Source organism: Aphelocoma coerulescens, chromosome 2 (assembly GCF_041296385.1).
Source record: "Aphelocoma coerulescens isolate FSJ_1873_10779 chromosome 2, UR_Acoe_1.0, whole genome shotgun sequence".
In the NCBI taxonomy this organism is placed as follows: Eukaryota; Metazoa; Chordata; class Aves; order Passeriformes; family Corvidae; genus Aphelocoma; species Aphelocoma coerulescens.
The window spans coordinates 56,479,168-56,499,827 of record NC_091015.1 but is presented as its reverse complement, the minus strand read 5'-3'; the positions used below and the strand labels follow the sequence as shown (position 1 = coordinate 56,499,827).

Below are 20,660 nucleotides of genomic sequence, written 5' to 3'. Positions count from 1 at the left end.
GATAAGAAAAATCAGCTACTGTAGTTACAGAAGCTGCCTGCAACAGCATGAGTAGGAGGGTGTTGGGAAAACTCTCTTAATTCCCTGATATGCCTTCCTGGTGCCAGTCCTCCTTTCTCAGGTGCAGGTTGCCAGCCAAGATGCCTGCAGTCCTGGCAGGAGAACAGCTGTGGGAGCAGGAGCACACCCATGCCCACCAATGGAGTCACTGCCACGAGGGTCTGTACCCTCCACACAGCAGAACTACCCACCCTGTATGTAGTAGCCCCCCGGCCCTGGGCATATCCAGCCTGACGCTGGTTAAAATGGAATAGTCAGCCCACAGTTGGAGGGAAGTGACTGCTTTGGGTGTTTCCATGGATTTTCTCTGGGAAGGATGAAAGATGAGAATACTCTGTGCTTTCCTCCTCAAGTACCGATAGTTATCTGTCTGGGTAATGGAGGTGCAAGAGAATATGACAGCTCTAAGGAATTTGAGGAGCTGCAAGTTTGCTGTTGTCACGGCACTTGTGTGAACCTGTCTCTTATGACATTTCACAGCACCACCCCTGCTGGAGCAAGGCCTGACACCTCCTTTGCAGGATATGTGCATGGATAACCAGCTCTAGTCTGTTCAGGCCAAGAAACAGGCAGTTTTCCTTCATGGGAGTTGTCAGATCATTGCCCTGCTTGTATTCAAACCCCCAATCTCTCCCGCAGTGTCTTTGCTCGGGTGCATGGATCACCTGGTTTTTTACAACAGTACCTTAAAGAAATCACTGATGAACTGTTGTATCGAGGACATGCTTCACACATATTAAGGAAATCACCTGAGCCAGCATCCCAAAAAGGCACATGGCTGTAGACTGTGAAAGGAAGCCAAATGAAAAGTTTCAAGTATTTCTTTGAATGCAATTACTCCTGCACAACTCGTGCTCTACACAAAACATATTCTCTTAACTCCACAAGCCCCCAGATGCTCCGAGACAGTTCTAGGAGCAGCATCAAGCCCAACATCACTTTCTGTTCTTTGATTTATGTGTTTGTTTTCTTTCTTCTTTCAAACCTACTGAGATGTTTGTTTAAACTGATTAGAAGATGCTGTGGCATGCACAATTTCTTTTGACTTTTCCATTATGCTATACTCAGAAAAGTTAACAAAAGCTAGTTATTCTTTTTAATCATGTGACTTACCTAAAGCCAGAAGGGTTTTAGACAAGATTAGAAATTCAGGTTTTCCCATTCTCTGGTACTACACTGAGGTCAGAGATTCACATGCTTTCCCCTAAGGTAAATCAGCATTCACCTTAATGAGCCTAATGCTGCTGTATGTTGAGTGCTGTAAAACCAGTTTCACCATGCTCAATTACTTAAAATAAAAACTATGTTTTCTAGAAAAACTGCAAGGTTTCTGTTACGTGCTTGCTGAACTTTATGGACCACACATAGCTGAACTGTAAGTATTGCTGTGTCCTCTCAGATTTTTGCTTTGTTTGCTCTTGATATGTACAGATATGCTATCAGGTTGAAGTGGAGGGATTTCACTCCTAAAATCACATTATTTTTAAAGCAGAGATGCTTCAAAGTGATTCTGGTTTGGCATTTGGCACAGCTGTTCCTGAGTGAATAAACACAGGCTGCCACTGGTAACCATTTTGATATTCCATTTAAATCTCAGATCAGGCCCACCTGATGCAATTACCTTTTGAAATTCAGCTCATTTGGCTGAGGGAGGAATTTGAATAACCCGTGTGTGAGAGACAGGTTCTATAAAATCACACTCTTGTTGCTTGGCTCTTGCTTTCCATTCTACCTTTAATCAGGCTTTCTAATTGTCAGCTCCTACATGCTCTCAGCCCCGACCTTGATGTGCACTCTTGGGGAAGCCTACTATTTAATCTAAGTGATTAAAAAAATAAAATGTAGGTCATTTTATTCCTCTTTGAAAGTTCTTAGTTTAATTAACAGAGCTTTTACTAGACCTTCTTCTTCCCCAGGGCTTTTATTTTTGTTTTTAAAACTAGCCAAGGGACTGCAAAGTGCTTACAGGACTAAGAAGTGATATAATCAAACATTTTAATTTAATTCCTGATTAGCCCAGAGGTATGTCCCAAAAAGAAAGAAACAATCCTAGCACTCATGCTTGGTGGTTAAAGGTTAAGAATCTTTGAAGGATTTCTGGTTATTTTGTTGAGTTAATGATTGAACATTCATATGTGCCAAATTGCATATGCATTAACTTTAACCTTTAAATCTTTGTCAGGCTTATGATTGATTAAAAAACCAGAATAGTTATAATGCATTTGATTCAGGTGCTGTATGTAAAGCACAGTCCTTTTTCATCATCCTGGGTTCCAATTTTAAATGCTGAGTAGGATGTCCTGGCAGAAAATCATTAGAACCCAACGCGGTACTGAGCAGTGGTTATGGGCCACGGTGAAGTGAGCTGAGATTATTGTGTGGTGTTGGGAAGATTTAGTTTCCCATGGAAATAGCTTCTACTTTCAGGAGCCCAGAAAAACATAATAGTCTTTGTTTATGCACCATTTCATTCAGCATAGACAGGGAAATGAATGCCGATGTGGTTTGCCATTCCTTGAGGCTGTGTAAACAGGATCCAGGACAACCGCTTTGTCATCTCTACTCTCCTCCAAAGGTGAGTTGGTTTCCCACTTTTCTTAAAACTACTGATTGTGGAATGTCTTTCAAGCTGAAACTGAGCAGTTCAGAGGCTTCCACAGCACATGCATTGTCTAGGAAATAAACTTCAACATTTAGAGCATGGACACTCTTAGAAAATATCCATTTGAACAAAAGGTGCCTAACACACATTAGCTGTGTGGACCATCATCAACTGGGTTGAGGAAGCGTGAGAGTCACAGGGCCAAATTCTCAAGTACCAGTCTGGGTCAGAGAAGAAGAGTAGGGAAAAAAAAATACCCCTTTCCTCAGACTTTATTGTTCAGCAGTACGATAACCCCAAAGCAGATACTCAGCTGAGGTTCATCTATGCCACCACGTTACCACAGCACGACAAGTGATCCCCACATTGCCTGATCTGCTGTGAAAGCCTGCGTGGGCACAAGTTACCTGCTGCAAATGCAGGGCTATTTGACTTGGATTAGTCTGCAGTGCAAGAGGTTTAAGCTAATGTGCATTATCTTTTGCCACAGGCTGAAAGCATATTTAATTACCACTGTTTCTTTGATGTACAGTTACTTGCTACAACACTTGCATGTCCTTGATTGCACATCCTAGACCTTTGCTATACTCAAACATATACATATCTGCACAGGTGTCTAAATGTGCTGTTTGTTTTGGGATTCTTTTGGTTGTGAGTAATTTTTTCCTTCCTGGCCATCATGTATCTCCAGTCACACTAAAACCCGTGAGTGTGGGGGTTGTTTGGCAGTGTTGAAAAGCAAGCCATTCACTTCAGCATCTATTTTTGGGAATCTTTTTCTCTGGGTCTGGATGGAGAAAGGCATGTTTGATTTCTAAAGGTCTGCATGAGATGTTTCACACAGGGTCTAGTCCAGCAATCATTGAAATCGGGCAATCTTTTTATGGGCTTCAATGGCCTGCGGTCCATATCCAAGATGGATTTAATTCTGCCAATATTAAGGTCTGGAGAAACACCTGCCTTCCAAGAATGACAGTAACGCTTGGTTTATAGCAGATGTGAGTCTATGCTCCAGGATACGTCAACATAGAGATCTATCTATGGGTGTGCAGCCACACAGGGGTGAAAGAAGACAAGTGTAAGCAGCAGAGGGGGTCCACACTAACTCAACTCAACCAGAATATTGCCTAAACTTAATCAATCGGGTGTCCAAACTTCATCAAACAGGTCTCATCAAAATCCCCCATCTTGAACTGGGTGTCAGAAGTGCAGGGCACCTCTTGAAGTCAAAGGGTGTGCAGGCTATGAACTGCACTTAAAGAGAGGGATGGATTCTCCATGGCTGCGCAGGGAGTTAGGCTTAGGTGTCTGGAGAGAGGGGCTGTTTAAATCAAGGCGGCTCCTGTGAAGAAATTAGAACACCTGTGTTGAAATGCTCGGTTGATCAGACAGAGGGGAAAGGATGCCACTCGTGGGGTTGCTGTCACATCTTTGTGAGCTCTTACCTATCTCCCAGATCAGGTGTAGAACCAAGGTGTTGACTCCTTCTACCTCCAGCAACCACTTCAGTGAGTGCAGTGTCCGCAAGGAAAACAGCTGAATGTGCTGGAGTTCTGGGTTGGGTTTTTTAACAAAATTTGGAATCTTTTTTGCATGGCCTGGAGACTGTCTGTCTGAGTGAGTGGCTCAAGCAAACCCTCTTCCCTTCCAAATGGTACTTAAATCCCTTTCTGTCAAGGCTTTTGTTTCTCATCAGGAGTAAGAGAACTCTACCAACAAAACAATTTTTTTACACTGACTCTGCCCTTCTTTTTGGCTCTCCTCGTGCCCTGAGAGAGCATGAGGAGATGGGAGGAGAAGAGCAGTGCTTAGAATTCATGCTCAAGTGGCTGATAAATTGCCCACAATAACTCTGTGACAAGCCAGACTGAGTAAAAATGAATTATGGGTGAAAAAAATTAATATACAATCAGAGACACAGGTGCATAAAATGCAGTTTACCTCACATTTGCTTCTTTAGTTTGTAATTTGATTGATCACTTTGGTTTTATGAGTCTGCAAATGTTGGCGCAGTCCCCTGCTGAGTGTTTGAACAAGACTCTAATACTAATGACTGTTCTGTTCAACTCTATTGATTTTCAGGTACTTCACTTATTCATTTAGACTTTTGGATGCCCATTTTCCCAGAATTAGTATCATATTTGTACTGGCAAAGGGAATGAAAGAAATAGCATTACCTGTCCTTGGAAGGCAGTATAATGTCAAAGGTTTTAATTGCCTTTAAGGTGGAATATATCAACGTGCATCTGCTTTTTTCACCATTAGTTTATTTTTTTCTGTTTGTGCAATGTTGCTTTAGTGAGGTTGTTGTGTTTTGAGGGAGGAAGAGCCCCTGCTTCAGAGGTCTTTCAAACTATCTACTTAATAGAGACACTGCAATCCATTTAAATAATACATGCATCATTTTACATACTTCCCTGGTCTCTGACAAATTAGCCCAAATTATTATTTTTTTTGCCAAGCTGCCTGGAGCTATTAGCACTCCATGATTATTCTGGAAGACTTTGCTCTAATTATGAATAAAAAATGTTACTCCGTTCTCATGGAGCTCAGTGCTCTCAGCACAGAGCTGGAGGACATCCAGCCTGGGCAAGGGCAGCCCCCTGTTGCTGGGGCTTGGCCAAGGTGGGCTGCTCTGCTGGGAGGCAGTTTCAGGAGCAGACCTCTGATGTTGCTGTGGAAGATTGGAAGGGGCCCTTGCAGCTCCTGGATCACCGGCATGACCGTGTGAAATGATGTCCCTTGTAAGGGGTCCTGTGAGCCCCTTCCTGCCACCAGTGGCTTGGAGAGCAGAGCAGAGGTTCTCCTCTGCCCTTTAGTATGAGGGTGGAAACACTGGGGACTCCTTCAAGTAATGAGACAAACAAATAGGGCACATCAAAAGTGAAGGCTACTAAAGCTGGCTGAAAACTGGACGGTATCTGAAGCTGCTGTAATATGCTTTGTGGTTTAAGCCACATCAACAGCAGATATTCTAATATGGGCTGCAGCATCACTCCAAAACACTGGCAGGAGTACAGGCATCCAAGATAGCTGGTTTAGGATGACAGGATAATGTTTTAGCCAAAATGTTTATCAGATCATATATTGGAGGACTTTCTGCACTAGGTCGTGTAATGCAGGGATGTTCCTCTAGTGAGTGAAAAGGGCTGAAATAGGGTGACGGGTTTTAGGCACTGCCTACCAAGTTTCCTTTCTGGCCCTGGGAACAAATAGATTTTCAGGAGATTAATATCAGCTTGTCTCTAGATTGTTTTAAGCCAGCTGGCCTGTTTGGTTAAATGGCAATACTTTAATTGATTTTTTTGGGGCTAGAATAATGGCTCAACTTCAGCACTGTGGTCATGCTCTAGCAATGACTAAAACAGTCTGTGTTGGAAGCAGTTTGTACTCCTTCTTCATGCCTTTCAGGGTGCCTATTCTGCTTCCCATCACTTTTCTGCTCCAGATTATCAGAAACCTTTTGGCTGTACATTTTGGCTTAATCTCCATCAATAGGATTTTCGTGGAAGCCATTTTACATCAGTAATAATATACATATTTATGTTCTTGTCATTTTATCTTGCCAAAATAAGTATCACTGCCACAGGCATTCTTGCTCATTCATGTACTCTCAATCAGGTCTTTTCACTGACTTTGTAGAAAGCAGAAGCCACATCCTTCATGGACATTACTGTGGCCAGCATGCAGTTTGACAAAGTAGGAGCCAACCAATTCTGGGTGGAAAAAAGTAATCTTTTGGGGTTTAGTAAAATAAAAATACTCCTGCTGTTTTCTCTCATTTGTCTTTCTCTGTAAAAATGTGAGCTTCTTTCTGGGAGGTGAGACAGAACCAAACTCCAGGGTGGGGGTACTTCTGCATTCCTGATTAAGAGCAGGTTTCCAGTCAAAGGTAGACCTTGTGACTGGGACCTGTTTCCTTCTTTTGAGACCACAAGCTGTGAAACAAGCATCTGGGAGGCAGACTAGGTCCTGTGGAGCAAGATGCCCTCCTTTTAGCCTTTGTTTTTGGAAACCCCTAAAATCTACTGAAGTGTCAGTTTTTTCTGCTGCAGCCAGAACAAAGCCCTGAAGAAACTACTTATAGACAGGTAATAGCAGAAGGCACAGTTTGAGCACTAGTTCCTCCTCTTTTACTTGTTTCTCTGCATTTCCTCTGCTCCACTTCACTGGCAGAAAATAAAATAAAATAAACCCTACCTAAATCGAAAACCCAAACAACCCCAAAAAGTCAAATCACACAACCCCAACATTCCACCACATAAATCCAAGGGAAATAGGGTGGCACAGGGTTTGCAGGGTTGTGTGTGCAGCTGTGCCATGCCAATGTAGAAGCTGTCTCAGGCAGAAGGACCCTTGAAAACAAGTCTTGGGTGACCCACGGGCAGAGAGATATTTGGTGTGGGAGGGTGGCAGACACAACTGTGAGGACCAGGAAGTGTTGCTCATGAACAAATCCCACTTTTATCTGTACTATTAAACAAGCTTTGCAGAATTTTGCTATCTTGGTATTCTTGGTTAAAGGATGACAATGAGTTAGAAGGGAAACTTGGAATGTTTTGTAAATATCTGGTCTCCTGGGAAAAAGCTGGCTAACAAGGATGATAAATGAGAGAGAATTAGAGTTGGTTTGTGCATTTGTTTACAATGAGAAATACATCTGTTTGCCAAAAAATAAATCATTACTGGGAATGCATGGTCTCTGTGGAGAACACTGAAAGAAAGCAGTGAATGAAAAACCAGTGATGCCCCACCCTCAGCCCCATCCATGGTTGGATATCTTGCGCACACAGGGCGGCAGGGCTGCTCCAGTTGGGGTGGATGGTGCTGGCTGCTCCCCAGGAACTCATCCATCAGATGCTGAACCCTCCTTGGTGGTGTTCTCATGCTGTGGGAAAGAGAGGAGGCTCCTTGCTAGCCAAGATGCAGCAGGAGAGGTTGTATGGGCAGTATGGCCTTCGGTGGCAGGCTTGACATGCTGGTGTCAGCCAGGGATTACAGGTGACCCGTGAAACCAGGAGTGTTTTCTTCCCCGTGGATGTTTCATCTGCCAGTCTTTCGCAGCCCAGCCTGGAGTCTTGGCTGAAGTAAGTTGTGAAGTGAGAGAAGGTGTAACTGTAGTGCTTCAGAGAGAAGATTTTCTACATGCAAGGCCAGTCCAGCCTTTCCTCCCTTTTTTTCTGCTTTCCAAGTGCAATATTCCTGTAGCTGTTTCTCATAGGCTGCTGCATTTCTCATGTGCTGCTGCTGTGAGCAAGAAAGGTCTCTCCTACCCTGCCCAGCAGAAAAGGATTGATAAGTCCTACCTCTCTGGGAATTTTCCTTCTATTATACTCAATTTCAAGCCATTTTTCACATCTGCCTGTCAAGTAATTTTATTGCAGAAATGACAGCAGCTGGTATTGTACGACACAGCTATGGCAAATGTAAGATGCATGATTGGTTTTGGGGACAGCAGATGCCCAGGGGGAAGAAACTAGAAAACAATGTCTTGGCTCATTGCTAGCTTCTCTCATCTATTTGTCACATACCCTGATTTTTAGAAGATTATAGACACCATGAATTAAACATATATTAACTACGTATATTAATGTGGCACATATACTAAATCCCAGCAACTTAGAAGTCTGTGTTGCTTGCTGCTCATGCTTATTCATCCATATCCCTTTGTGTTGTTCACCATAAAATTTTGACCCTTGGATATCACGGTTAATTAATTTGCTTTGATCACTTCCTAAATCAATTATAATGACATGCTAAGTTTTATCCCCAGCACAAAAATGTTGGCAGTGATTACTTTAAATAAAAATTAAATCTGCTTTAATATTCTAAGCTGGCATGCTGCTGTTCAGTAAGGTGCCATCACACGAGGGACTTCATTTTTTTCCAAATGCTGTAATAATAGCACTTGCTGAAGCATACCTGTTTTCTCCCTTGCTGAGTTCCTGTAGCTCTATCCAGATAAATATATATAAATTTGTGCTGACTTTACCTCAGAGCCCTCAGACCCAGATGATGTTAGGCCAGCAGTAGCGTCCTTAGGCTGGGCTGGAGGAGGGACTGATAGCAGGTCATTTTCAGACAGAACAGTTTGTCCCCACTAACAACTTTGAGCAGAAACCAGGTGCTGACATGTTTGTGATACTCTGGATTTTTTTTTTTTCCCATTTGAACCCTTTTCAAAAATAATTGATTTTTATATCCTTTTTTATTTTAGGGTTGGGGTTTTTTTGCCAATTCTCAAAGCCTACAGAACATAAGTATTTATTCCTGCTGAAAGAGAACAAACAGGCAGTGCTGTCAGCCTTCCTCATGCTGAAGGGAAGGACAGAGGTCATCACATAAGTACTCCTCACAGATATGGCTGTTTTCAAAAGTGGCCTAATAAATGCAGCACAACATATGGGAATTGTCATCACTGAGATACAAGAATATTGTCCTGAATTGAAAATGGAGCAGCAGGAGGGAGCACATTGGTGTTATGCTGACCCTCCCAGACTCCTCTGACTGTCTCTTCTCTTTTTTTTTTTCCCTAAATGGAAGTTGTGAGAACTTCCTTTCTTATGGAAAAATGTGGCCAAATTTTGAAAGCGCTGTTCATCAGAGTTGTTAAACAGTTGTTAAATATTTCGGACTGCATGAGCATATCTGGGGCATCTCCTCATCTCCATGACTGGGAAGAGTCCTTGTGGCAGGAGAAGCAGTGTGATCTTTCTGGGTTGTGATACAAGACAAATTTCTTAAGACCTAATAGCACAGTGCAGAAACATCCCCTGCCTGTTGCCTATGCCTCAACATTTAGGCAGGCAGCACCCAGGGCTGTGGATCTCAACGGGCCACAAAAACGTATTTGTTGAGGTTTTTGCAATGGCAGAGCCTTGAGGAAGGCCTGGAGAGCAAGGCCATGGCAGTGTTTGGCAGTTCCTGGCCATGGCAAAGCAGCCGTCAGGGTGCACTTGACCACAGCCTTGCTGCAGCACACACGGCACATCTGTCCTCCTGCTGCCAGCAGAGCTGGTCCTTGGCTGTCCCTCACACTCGTGGATGGTGCCCCTTGCACAAAATTTCCCCTGCTCCTTTAAAGAGCTTGTGTGCAAAGGGATTTCAGGAATTTTTTGTGTATCACTAGTAGCTGACTTATTTGTAACCTGTGGCCTTATGATGGCCAACCTGATGATGCCTCTCCAAGATCTTTTCTTGGAATACTTCTCCTACTCTTTCTTTCTACGTAGGTATAAGTATCCACATTATGGAGGTATCCCAAAATGCCTCTTCAGCACAAGTTGGTATGCACCCAACAGAAAAACTATCTTGCCACTGTCAGCAAGAGCTTGGCCTCCAGGGCAGGTATTTCCAGAATAAAAAGCTAACCTTCCTAGATCCTAAGCAGGAGATTTTCCTTCCAAACTATTCCCTGCTTTGTACCTCCCTGCATGCCAGGTTCCCCTGCTGGGAAGAACCTCAGCTGAGTATAACCCTTATCCATGCAAGAGCAAATATTTCCTCTGTACCCTTCCACAGCAAGTCAGACTGACATTACATGAGTTATACCCTCTTTTAGCCTTCTAATGGATGAGCTTTCCTTCAGGAGGAGTCACCAGAGAAGTATGTCCTCTGCAGCTCAGGCTGTGCAGTCAGGATATGAATTTCAGCTCTTCAGCTGATCTGGACTTTTCCTTGGGAAATAAATGATGCCCTGGAGCAAAATAAATGAACTCTTGCAACTGGAGTTTCATAGAAGGTGACTGGATAATTGATTGTTAGTCCAATAAAAAGTAACTGATGAGGAGTTTGTGGGCTCATACATCATGTCTGTGCTGTGACTGATATTAAAATAGAAAAAAAATCGTAGGAAATGGGGAGAAAAGTCGGTAGGATACTGTGAGGCTGATTTGGTTGTTTTTCATTTTGTTCTTGCTCTCCTAGGTGGGACTAAATACTGCAATAAGAAAAGCAAAAAGAATTATGAAGACTTCCAAGGACCTGGTAAGAAATCGATGGCATTAGGGTGTTTTACGCTGTACTGGCATTTTATCAGGAATGAGTCCTTGTTTGTTTTATCTGACTGTGAATCCTTCTGATCAGCATTGAACTGAATGCTGACTCACTCCCACTTGATACAGGATCTGCTCTATCAGGTGACACTGGAAGAAGGAGAGGGAGAAATAGAGAAAAGATATGAAAGTATGGTGAGAGCATTAAAAAAAATAATGAAAAATGCAGCTACCTTGTAGCTGTATGTAAGTGGGTGCCTCATGAACTGACCCACTGCCTCAGAGCAGAGTGACTGTGTTTTGGGGCTGTCTGAAACTCAAGCAACGGCCTGAATGCAAATTCTGCGTATTTTTCCTGTATTTGTGAGATGCTGCCTTTCCCTCTAAAATTTGAGAACTTGGATTTGAAAACTTTCTGCCTCCAAAAGTTTTCGGATTTGTAGAGGATCTCTGAAGAGTAGCAGAGAAGGGAGGGGCAGCTTTTATTCTGCTAGGTTCACTTAGGTGAGTCAGTTCAGCCCTAGGGTTTGCTCCCAGTTGTTTTCAGGCACTTAATGCAGAGGAAAGGCTTTAACTGTTTGTGAAGAAATTCTTGATATTGCTTCTCCCTGAATCCTTACTATGATGCTGCTCACAAAATGGAAAATTGAGGTGCCTAATTAGCCTTTGGGCAATTGCTAGATTGCCAAGCCAGGGAAATAAAGAAAGCGCTGGAGAGATGGGCCTCAGCTCCCGCAGGTCCCTGCAACCAGCAGGATCTCATATTCATTTTCCTTCCTATTCGGTGCTGTGCTACTGATGGCTTGAAATTTCTGCTCAAATTACATGAAATTTTTATTCCTCTTTCCCAGGAGCAAGTCCCCGTGTTAACACCTGTAACATGATGCTCTGAGTCAAGCAGGTCCTCTCTGTGAGCTGGAGATGGGGTGCAGGCACGGGGCTGGAGAGGGACCAGTGTGGGGAGGCTGCCCCTTGGGACACAATTCCTTTGCTTCCTTGCACATACTGTACCCTTGGCATGAGTTCCACACATGGCCAGCCACATCCCAGTTTCTTGTGGGTGCCACATCCTTGCAGGCTTTCCTGGGTAGGGTGCCATGGTGAGCATCGTTTGCTGGGTGCAGTAGGCTCTCCTATTTTGCCTCTGCTCTCTCGTGTCCTCAAAGCTGCTAAATGCCCCAATAGCTCTCTCAATCTCCATTGGCCCTTGGCCCCTTCCTGCTCCTAGCTGCCCATTTACCAGCAGGAAAGACAAGCAGACTGGAAGCAGAAAGGTCACAGTGGCATTTCAGTGTATTTTTTATTATTTTATATTCCTGCACAACGTGAGGTCAGCTCAAATTAAAACACATATCATATGCTTGCTCAGGCCTCTCCTGCAATTATTCCTAGTGTGCTTCCTGTAATGACCCTGGCTGAAACATTTTCAACCTGGAAAGTTGAAAATAGCAACATTTCTAGAGGCATTACTTCAGCTTGCAATTTCCCCTTCACCCAGACTGAAGTTATTTTCAGATCCAGAAAAATAACACAGTAAGAAACACAAAGGAGAATCTCTAGGAGGGAGCCCAGTGAGAATCATACTTGCATAAGCCATGTATCCCAGAGCAGCAGTGTGTGATGAAATAGTAAGGAAATCACCTGCCCAGTCTCAAAGGCTCCAAATCATGGTGTGTTACCTGCACAGGCAGATACATGTCAGTGAGAGCAGAGGTGCTCTAACTGCTTGGGGAGAAGATTACCTGGCTGAATGTGTGGGTGAGGATCCAGAAACACCCCATCGGTGGTAGGACATCCCTGCTTCCATGTCAGTGAAGAAAGAAAAACATTCATCTGGCCTCTTTCATGCTCTGGCTCATGCTAGACCAAAACATCAAATTAGATCTGTTCTTTCTTCCCATATCTGCTCTTTTCGTTGCTTTTGCTCCATTGCATGTTTGGGGAAAGCCTTCTGAAGTTCTTGCAAGTTAACTGTCCCCATCTTGGCTTGGCAGCTGTGTGTGACTGCATAAAAAAAGAAATGTGATTATGGCTGTTGTAATGAGAATGGGAGATCCATCTGGATCCCAGGATTTCACATTTACTTGGAATTTCTTAGGATCATTGTGAGTTTGGGAAAAAGAAAAGGTATTCACCAGATATAGAGATACGGTGAAAGTGACTACAACTCCAAAAAATTCTAAGAAAAGTCTCCATTCATTAAAAGGACTGAGCCATCTGTAAGGCACTGGCTTAAACCAAACACCAACAAGCATTAGGGGCTCATTGTTATTCTTTTTAGCAACACCAATTAAAATAATTACAAAAATGTCATTAGGGAATGTTAACAGGCAATTAATAGGATATTAGTGTTATCAATCTCTGTGAGCACCTCTAGCATTAACTTTTCTTGTGGGTGGAGAAGATACTAAGGGGCAATAGCAATGAAAGAATTGTGATTAGAGTTCTGGCTGTAACATTTAATGAGAACAGGCATCATTTGGACAATCCTTTCGTGTCTATGAGGTCCCTGCAAGTCACAGCCTGGCAGTGGGACAAGTGAGAAGCCATGGAGCGAGCCCAAAGGGAATTGACAGGCAGAGGAGGGCATAAGCTGATCTCCTGCCCACCCACTCAGGTTATACAGGGGCAAGTAGTCCATCTTTTCACAACAATTCATGCTGCAATCATAGACTGCCTCTGCTGAGAAGGACACAAAAGTGCCTTCACACAAAGATTCCCTCTTTTTTTATACCTGTATTCCTTTTGAGAGTAGCCCAGGACACCCTCAAAGAGCAGATGAGCCACTCTCCTGCACAACCCCAAACAGAGCTAAAGCAGCACCTCCACATCCCACTGTCCCACCTGCTGCAGGAATACGTAGGCTGGGGAGCCAGAGGCTGCTGGGCTTTGGAATGCTGCTGCAGCTGGTCTTCAGCAACACCCACACCACTGCCAGGCCATCATCATGCAACCATTCCCACCAAAGTTAGGAAGTCTTTGGGACTGCAGAATAATCTTTCTTTGAAACCAACAGAGATCCAGTCAGCAAAAATCCTCAAATGACTAGCTGAGCAAAAGGCAGGAAAGATTGTATTGAGCTTACAGCAGAGGGTAAACTTTTAGCGCGGTCTGTGAGCAGAATAAAAGGAGGTTTTATTTATGTATTTATTTTTTGCAAGCCCTGTAGTTTGTCTTTCTGATGTGGTTTTGGCTCCAGGTGCCTTAACTTCAGAGGCTTTGCATACTGTGACTTAGGCTGAAGTGAAAAGCTGACAGCTCAGATGAAGACCCTGCAAATCTTAGCCTGGGTGGAAGGCTTAAAGAGCCTCTGGTGCTTCTGTTGGCAGGATTAGTCCTACAGGATGGGGGGGGCTGGGGAGGGAAGTGATTTCTTTCCTCTTTCCAGGAAGTGTAAATAGGTTTGTAAATATCTTTGAGAAAAGCTGGCATCCTGTTTGTGCACCTCTCACACTCTCTTCCCACCTGACCATGCACACAGAGCAAAAAGGAGGCCTGTGTCCCAGCCATGCTGCAGGACACAGCCCCAAGGCAGCCAACAGCTTGAACACAGAGGTGCAGAGGGATGGGGAAGAGCACAGGGCAATTGGAGCTGCAGCAGTGGGACCAAGTTGGCCTTTCAGCCTTAAGGAAAGGCCCCACTCCCCAGCTGCTTTTGGCTATTTCTCTGCACTTCTGTGGTTGTGTTCTGGTTTCTCCTTTCATTTCACCAGTACCTCCTCTCCCTCCAAGCCAGTGTGGCTAAAGCTTTGCCATTTGAGTGTGTTGGACAGAGCTGAAGAAAGTTAATTGGTGGCTTTTTTTCAGATTTCTTGTCTCCCTGATGTTCCTTTTCCTTTTCTCCTTGATTTCACTTCTGCATCCTTTAGAAAGTGCACTGTTACAGCTCTACCTCCACTGCAGATCTCTCCTCCTCTCTTTCAGTGATGGCTGAAAAGGGTACCACTCCTTTTCATCTTCATCTTGCTGCTTGGTCACTTCAGCCACCAGCACAAACGTTGGCTACAATCTTTGTACTATGGGTTCTGTCCCCTCTCCACTACCCCAGTCCTCCTCTCCACACTGAGATCCTGGCTGTGGCATATTGCTGTGCCTGACCTCCTGCTCTGGGCAGCGTGAGACCCTTATCTCCATCTCCCCTTGATACCTGTCCAAGCAAACACCTTCCCTGGAGCTGCAAGGCAATGCCCTATGCTCCTTGGCCTCACTGCCTTGCTGTGCTGCCTCAAAGTTCTCCTTTGTCACTCAGAGCTTTATACACTGGGGTTATGAACCCACGTGGTGTGTAATAACCTTCCATTGGCCTCTCCTGAGCTGTACCCAAACTTTACCTTCTGTTTCCCGTTGGGCATGGGTTGTAATATCATTAGGTTGAGGACTACCTTACTCTTTTTTTTCTGTGTATATAAAGTGTGTAACACAAGGCAGTTGGTCCAAGGACAGAGCTCTTAAGTGCTGTGTCTGCATAAACAGTTACCCTTCTTTGCATAAAGTTACGAGTGTGCCCATCTGCTCCTCTCCTCCATATTTACATGCTAAGTGTAGCCTCAGTGAATACAGCCAATGAGGCTGTGCACTAGTTAGCCCTCTGCAGTGAGAGACCACTTGAGCACCCTCAGTGTTTCAAGACCAACTGAACCTACAGTGAAGCCACATGAGCAGCGTGTTTGTGGGATTAATTGCCAATGCAACACAATTCATTAGGAAGGTCTCTCCCAGCTGCTGAAGCTTCCTGGCTGCCTGGAACGTCAACTGGATTGGCCCATGACTATGGGCTACTAATGTTGAGAGAGATTTTCTAGCAGCAGCTGTCTTTTACATCTTACAGGTTTGGCCAAGATAAAATCTAGATTTCCAGGTAAAAATCTCATTTAATAAAATCAAAGGAATTCTATGCACAGTCTGGATCCTCCCATTTCTTCTCTTCTTGGAGTTGTTCCTGACATTTGGCATGTAGAAACCAGACTCATGGCTCACAGTGTGTGGCTTTCACTAGTTTTGCACTGTGTCAGATGCCACCATGCCTATCAAACATGAGAACAGTAATTTTTACAAAGAATGAAAAAAAAATTGTTTGCATGAGAGAAGACAGCTCTCACGTTTTCCTTCCTTTTTGAGTTTTACAGGTCTTTTTAAACAAGAAAAATTGGTTTGTAAAATGCTCAGCCTTAATCCTTGACTGCTGTGTCAGGTCTAAATCCAAGGATGCATGTAGCATCCTTGTTGTCATCACTGGAGTTTTTTTATGTTTCTAGGCAGAAAATACATGGTTTAGCTCTGTGATTCACTGACACTGAATATCCCAAGCTACACTACCTCTGTGAACTAATGCATCCATTTTTATTTTTCTTCCTCTCCAGAAAATCTTCATGGGGTTCTCAAGTGTATGTGCCTTTCCTCCTCTGGCTGACCTGTGTGAGAAGATTCAACAGTATGTATAAATTTTCAGTCCTTAACCAGAAACAGAACATGGTACATTTGCTTCTTTCAAAAGTCATCCTTAGCCAGCAGAGCTTCCCATACTTTACTTATGTTGGTTCCTTTATAAAACCACTGTCTAAGTAGTACAGAAGGAGCTTGCACAGAGTTCAGGTAAGATTCCTCACAGAGATCCTTGTGGTTTCTTTAGTGCTTAAAACATTTGCTTAATTTTAGCACATCCCAGAGGTCAAATAGGTGACACTCACAGATGTGACATCCCCAAGAGGAAGCCACCTTTCTCCTGAGATTTTCTGAGCCCAAGAAACTTCTCCATTTCATTTGTTCACCCAGTTGCAGTGCCCATGGCTCAGTGCAGGAAGGCCACCAGCACCTGCATAACTCTTGTGAGGAACCTGAATTTAGTATCAGTTGTGAAGCACAGAACAGTCCCGAGATGTTTCAGAAAATCAGGCAGATGACGTCCAGGAAAAACCTCTCAGGACAGTGCTGACTTTGAGTCAGTTTCTGAGAAAGGCCAAGGCCATGAGCTGGGGTGTTACTTGTAATGTGTATTTATCAATGGACTCCAATGACTTGGAGGAATACTCAAGCAAGTCTAGGAATAAATCAGGATTATCAGCTGTATATTTGACTGATTCAGCTGCCAAGACTAACTTGCTCACCTATTTCTGCTCATTTAATTGAAACTGCAAGTATCAGGAATTTATTGGGAATGGGTTGATCAATATGGAAAATCTTGCAAGTATCTTTTGAAATGTTAGTCAGGACACATAAGCTGAGTTTGAGCCCTGCGAGTTCAGACAGTGGAAGTGGGAATAAAATTGTATGTCATATGTTGGATTGCATGTATTCAACTCATCTCTTCTGATCTCTCCCTCATGCACTCTGTCTCTCACTGTCTTTGCTTTTTTACTTTCCTCTTTCTGTAGCTACCAAAAAAAAAAAAAAAAAGTATATATATACAAAAATAACTTTTGCCACAGATTTGAAGTGTAGTTTGGTTTAGAGACTGCAGGTTTGACACTGAAGCCATACAGGAGTCCATCAGCCTCACCTCCCAAGCTCAATCAGCAGCTATTGAAATACAGGATTTGCTCTTTTTGGCAGGATCACTTTGCTGAAGTGCAAGCACAGAGCCACAACTGAATATGGAGCAGTGAATATCATGCCAGTTATGACCTATTCTGTACACTGCACTGTGGTTTTTACTTTTTGAATAGATTCCCTTCCATATCTAACACTATGGTTTTTGTTTTTGCTTTTTACAGCGTTCTAAGAAATAAACTGCCTTTTGAAGATTTTGATGGAGATAAATTTAGTACTTTCCCGGTAAGCAAAGCCTTTCCTTTGGTACAGTAATCCCTTGATAATGAGGATGTCTCTGGGATTCCTCCTACTTTCTGCAAAGCCTTATCCATTCATGTGAAAATAGGTATAGGAATAAAGTGAATGGAGGGGTTTTTGTCATAAAATGTCAGGTTTCTTCCTGGATGAAAAAGCAATCATTCATGTGTGCCACCTGGGGAGATGCTCACATAAAGCTGTGCTCCCTGCAGAAGCAAATTGCTCTGCTGCTGAGTGGTTTGTTTACTGAATTAATAAGAGCTGAAGTAAAGTCATATTAAAAAAAAATTAAAAACTTGTCTTATTTCTGCACCAAAGCATGCTAGGTGTCACTTACTAAAGCTTAGCAAAGGGACTCTGGAATACAACCTGTTTACTGGGTTTTATTCCTACACCTTGAGTTAGATTCTCATTTTAGATATTTTAAATTAAAAGTGCAAGAGTAAGAATGACTGTTCTGTCTGCGTGTTTCTCCTGGCCTTTAGACACTGAGGGGCTATCACTGGCGAGGCAGAGACTGTGATGACAAAAACACCACCGTGTACCCTGGCAGGCGGTAAGGATTTTAATTCTTTTAAAGGCTTCCTAATAATTGTGGCTTTGAGAAGAATGAGCTCCAGATTTTGTTTTGACCATACTCTTAGACAGCACATCACTGCTTGTTGCTTGATTTCACTGTGAGGGAGACAAGAGGGGATGACCAAGAGCAGGGATGGGGCTCATTTGCAGGGGTGGTGCACACATTTCTTTCTCTGAAGCATCTGCAGCTAAAATTGGTCAGACAGACCAGAGGTGGAGAGGGAAACCATGCCACTGACTAAAAGGATGAGTTTCATTCAGCAACTTCCAGTATTACCTTTAAATTAATATTGCATTTTGCATTTGCATTTTGCTAGGAAAAATTGCCTCTCCTAGATCCAAAGGGGGAAAAACCCCACCCTTCCATGCAGAAAGGAATTTCTAATTCCTTTTTATTCTTAGTGAAAAATGGCACTAGGGCTCTGATTTCCTGACTTGTTTGGTGACACTGTTTATCCTTTTGTGTCTCTGTTTTAGTCCTGATAATTGGGATGCAAAAAGTGACTCTAACTGCAATGGCATATGGGTAAGTAAATGAAGTTGCACCTTCCTGATTTCTGCTTCTCTTTTGTCCTCTCTAGTCTTTGATTTAGTCTACAAATGTTTCTTTTTTATTTATTCTGGTTTTATTAGCTGATATTAACAGTTTGTTTATTAATGCTTATGGTTGTTTAAATTATAGCTTATATGATTAATTTAAATGTAAATATACTTACTAAAATAATGTGATGGAAAGCATCATTATTATGATGCAGTGCCTCCTGCAGGCAAGCATTCAAGAATAACTAAATTCTCAGCCTCTGTTTTTCACTGCCATTCTTCAGGTGCTAGATAGATGTTCTTATCTGCCCCTTCTCTTCTCCAACAGGGTGTGGATCCGAAAGATGGAATTCCCTATGAGGAGAAATTCTGCAAAGGTAAATCATTAGAGTCAATACAAAAACCATGTGTCTTATGTATTAATTTTACAAATATTTCAACATTTGCACAGTCATTCACAAGGCAAGGAAAAGACAACAGGCTTTACAACGTCATGAGAAAGGCAACATTATTGGATTTTTTTAATCTTCAGGATGGGCAAAGATGAAGCTTGAAAAACACAGGCTGCTGGTAATTTCCTGCTAGAAGTCAGCTCGGTAATGAAGCTGAATACATAGATCAGGGACAGCAGCAAACAGAGATGTCACCTCTGCATTTTCTCTGGTGCTTGAAGACTAACCCAGAGGAGTGGCCTTGGGTTTTAGGGAAGCAGTTTAACATCTGCATTTGTCCAGTTTTACCTCCTGCCATAAAAACATATGTTTTTTCCAGAGAAGGCCTTAAAGGGGTGAAGTGATGGCATCAGTTGATCTCCTTGACCACGATGTGGGTGGCTTCCTGTGTGTCCACATTGCACAAATAAAAACCTCACAAAGCAGCCATGACTGCAGCTGCCACTCACCTCACCTTACACTGAAATCAGTATCCTGGGGATGAACCATTGCCTGGCAAGGCTCCTCAACATTTTTAGATGAAAGGCAATCTACAAATGTTAAGCGACATTAATTATAAACCAGACAGATTGTTCTAGCAGAAATACTCATATGAGTAGCACATCAACCACCCAGTTCTGTTATAAGAAGCTTTGTGCAATTTTCTGAGTAATCCGATTTCCCTGAATGTTTAAGTACTTTTTAATGCATAATCTATGGATAGTAAAAATAAACACTGTCTGCACAGCAGAACCTCTGCTGAAATAACACACCATTGGAATACAACCAGGATTCTTTTCCCATTAGCAAGACCTCCCCCTGGTTTTCTTGCCCAGTCCCCAGTTGTTTCTCTAGGGTTGTTGGCAAACGCCTGATAAATGGTTTTTGCTGCAGAAAATCCTATTGCAGTGTCTGAACATTAAAGCCAGGTGAAGCGAGGTGTAGTCAGTCACCCTGTGACTCCATCAGCTGCCACTGCTGTTCCTCTTTAGGTGCTCTCCAAGCTCGGTTTCAGTTTGCTCTTTCTGCCCATGTGACTAACAAAATGCATCCATCAGGTGCAGACTCAAAAGGGGTTGTGCTCTTGGGAGACTCGGCCGGCGCTCACTTCCACATCCCTCCCGAGTGGATGACCGTCACGCAGATGTCAGCGGTGAGGAATCACGTTCAGGTTGCCAAAACCACTGATTGCCATTTGCTTTCTCTGCTGTGATGCAGGTTGCCAAGGGGAAACAAGTGCAAAATGCTTCATTGCACTGGAATTTGTAGTTATGGTCTCACATGTATCAGTCCCCTCCTGCACCTGCTCCTACGAAGATAAAAAAGTACAGCCCCGTGCTACTGCCGCTCCTCCGACATCTGTGCAATTGGGTCAGGGAAGAGTTTGGCTGCAGTGTCCCAGTGCTGTGCCAGAGACACAAACCAGGACATCTGGCTTTCTGTGCACGTGCCTGCAGCTCAAGGAGACCCGTGCTGTCTGTGGGATCAGACCTGCCATTAGCAGACTGGTTGGGATGGCTCCTTGCTGTGAGAGTGTTTGCAGAAGTGACCCTGCTGACAGTCAGGGAACTTCTGCTTTAGGAATTTCGCTTTGAAATGACATGCCCTGGATTGTTTTCCCTCATCCTGTGGCATATGTGAAATAGATCTCATAACTCCAGTGTTCAG

At 43.3% G+C, this 20,660-nt stretch overlaps 1 protein-coding gene across 1 annotated transcript in view; it reads left to right on the top strand.

Moving 5' to 3' along the window:
- Window positions 1-20,660, top strand: part of AOAH (acyloxyacyl hydrolase) — a 74,072-nt gene that overhangs the window by 17,168 nt on the left and 36,244 nt on the right. The window contains exons 4-12 of the mRNA XM_069007619.1: window positions 1,375-1,435; window positions 2,536-2,635; window positions 10,589-10,648; window positions 16,017-16,087; window positions 17,367-17,427; window positions 17,928-17,998; window positions 18,499-18,547; window positions 18,890-18,938; window positions 20,051-20,145. Of these exons, the coding sequence (XP_068863720.1) occupies window positions 1,375-1,435; window positions 2,536-2,635; window positions 10,589-10,648; window positions 16,017-16,087; window positions 17,367-17,427; window positions 17,928-17,998; window positions 18,499-18,547; window positions 18,890-18,938; window positions 20,051-20,145 (617 nt within the window). The remainder of the gene's footprint in view (window positions 1-1,374; window positions 1,436-2,535; window positions 2,636-10,588; window positions 10,649-16,016; window positions 16,088-17,366; window positions 17,428-17,927; window positions 17,999-18,498; window positions 18,548-18,889; window positions 18,939-20,050; window positions 20,146-20,660) is intronic.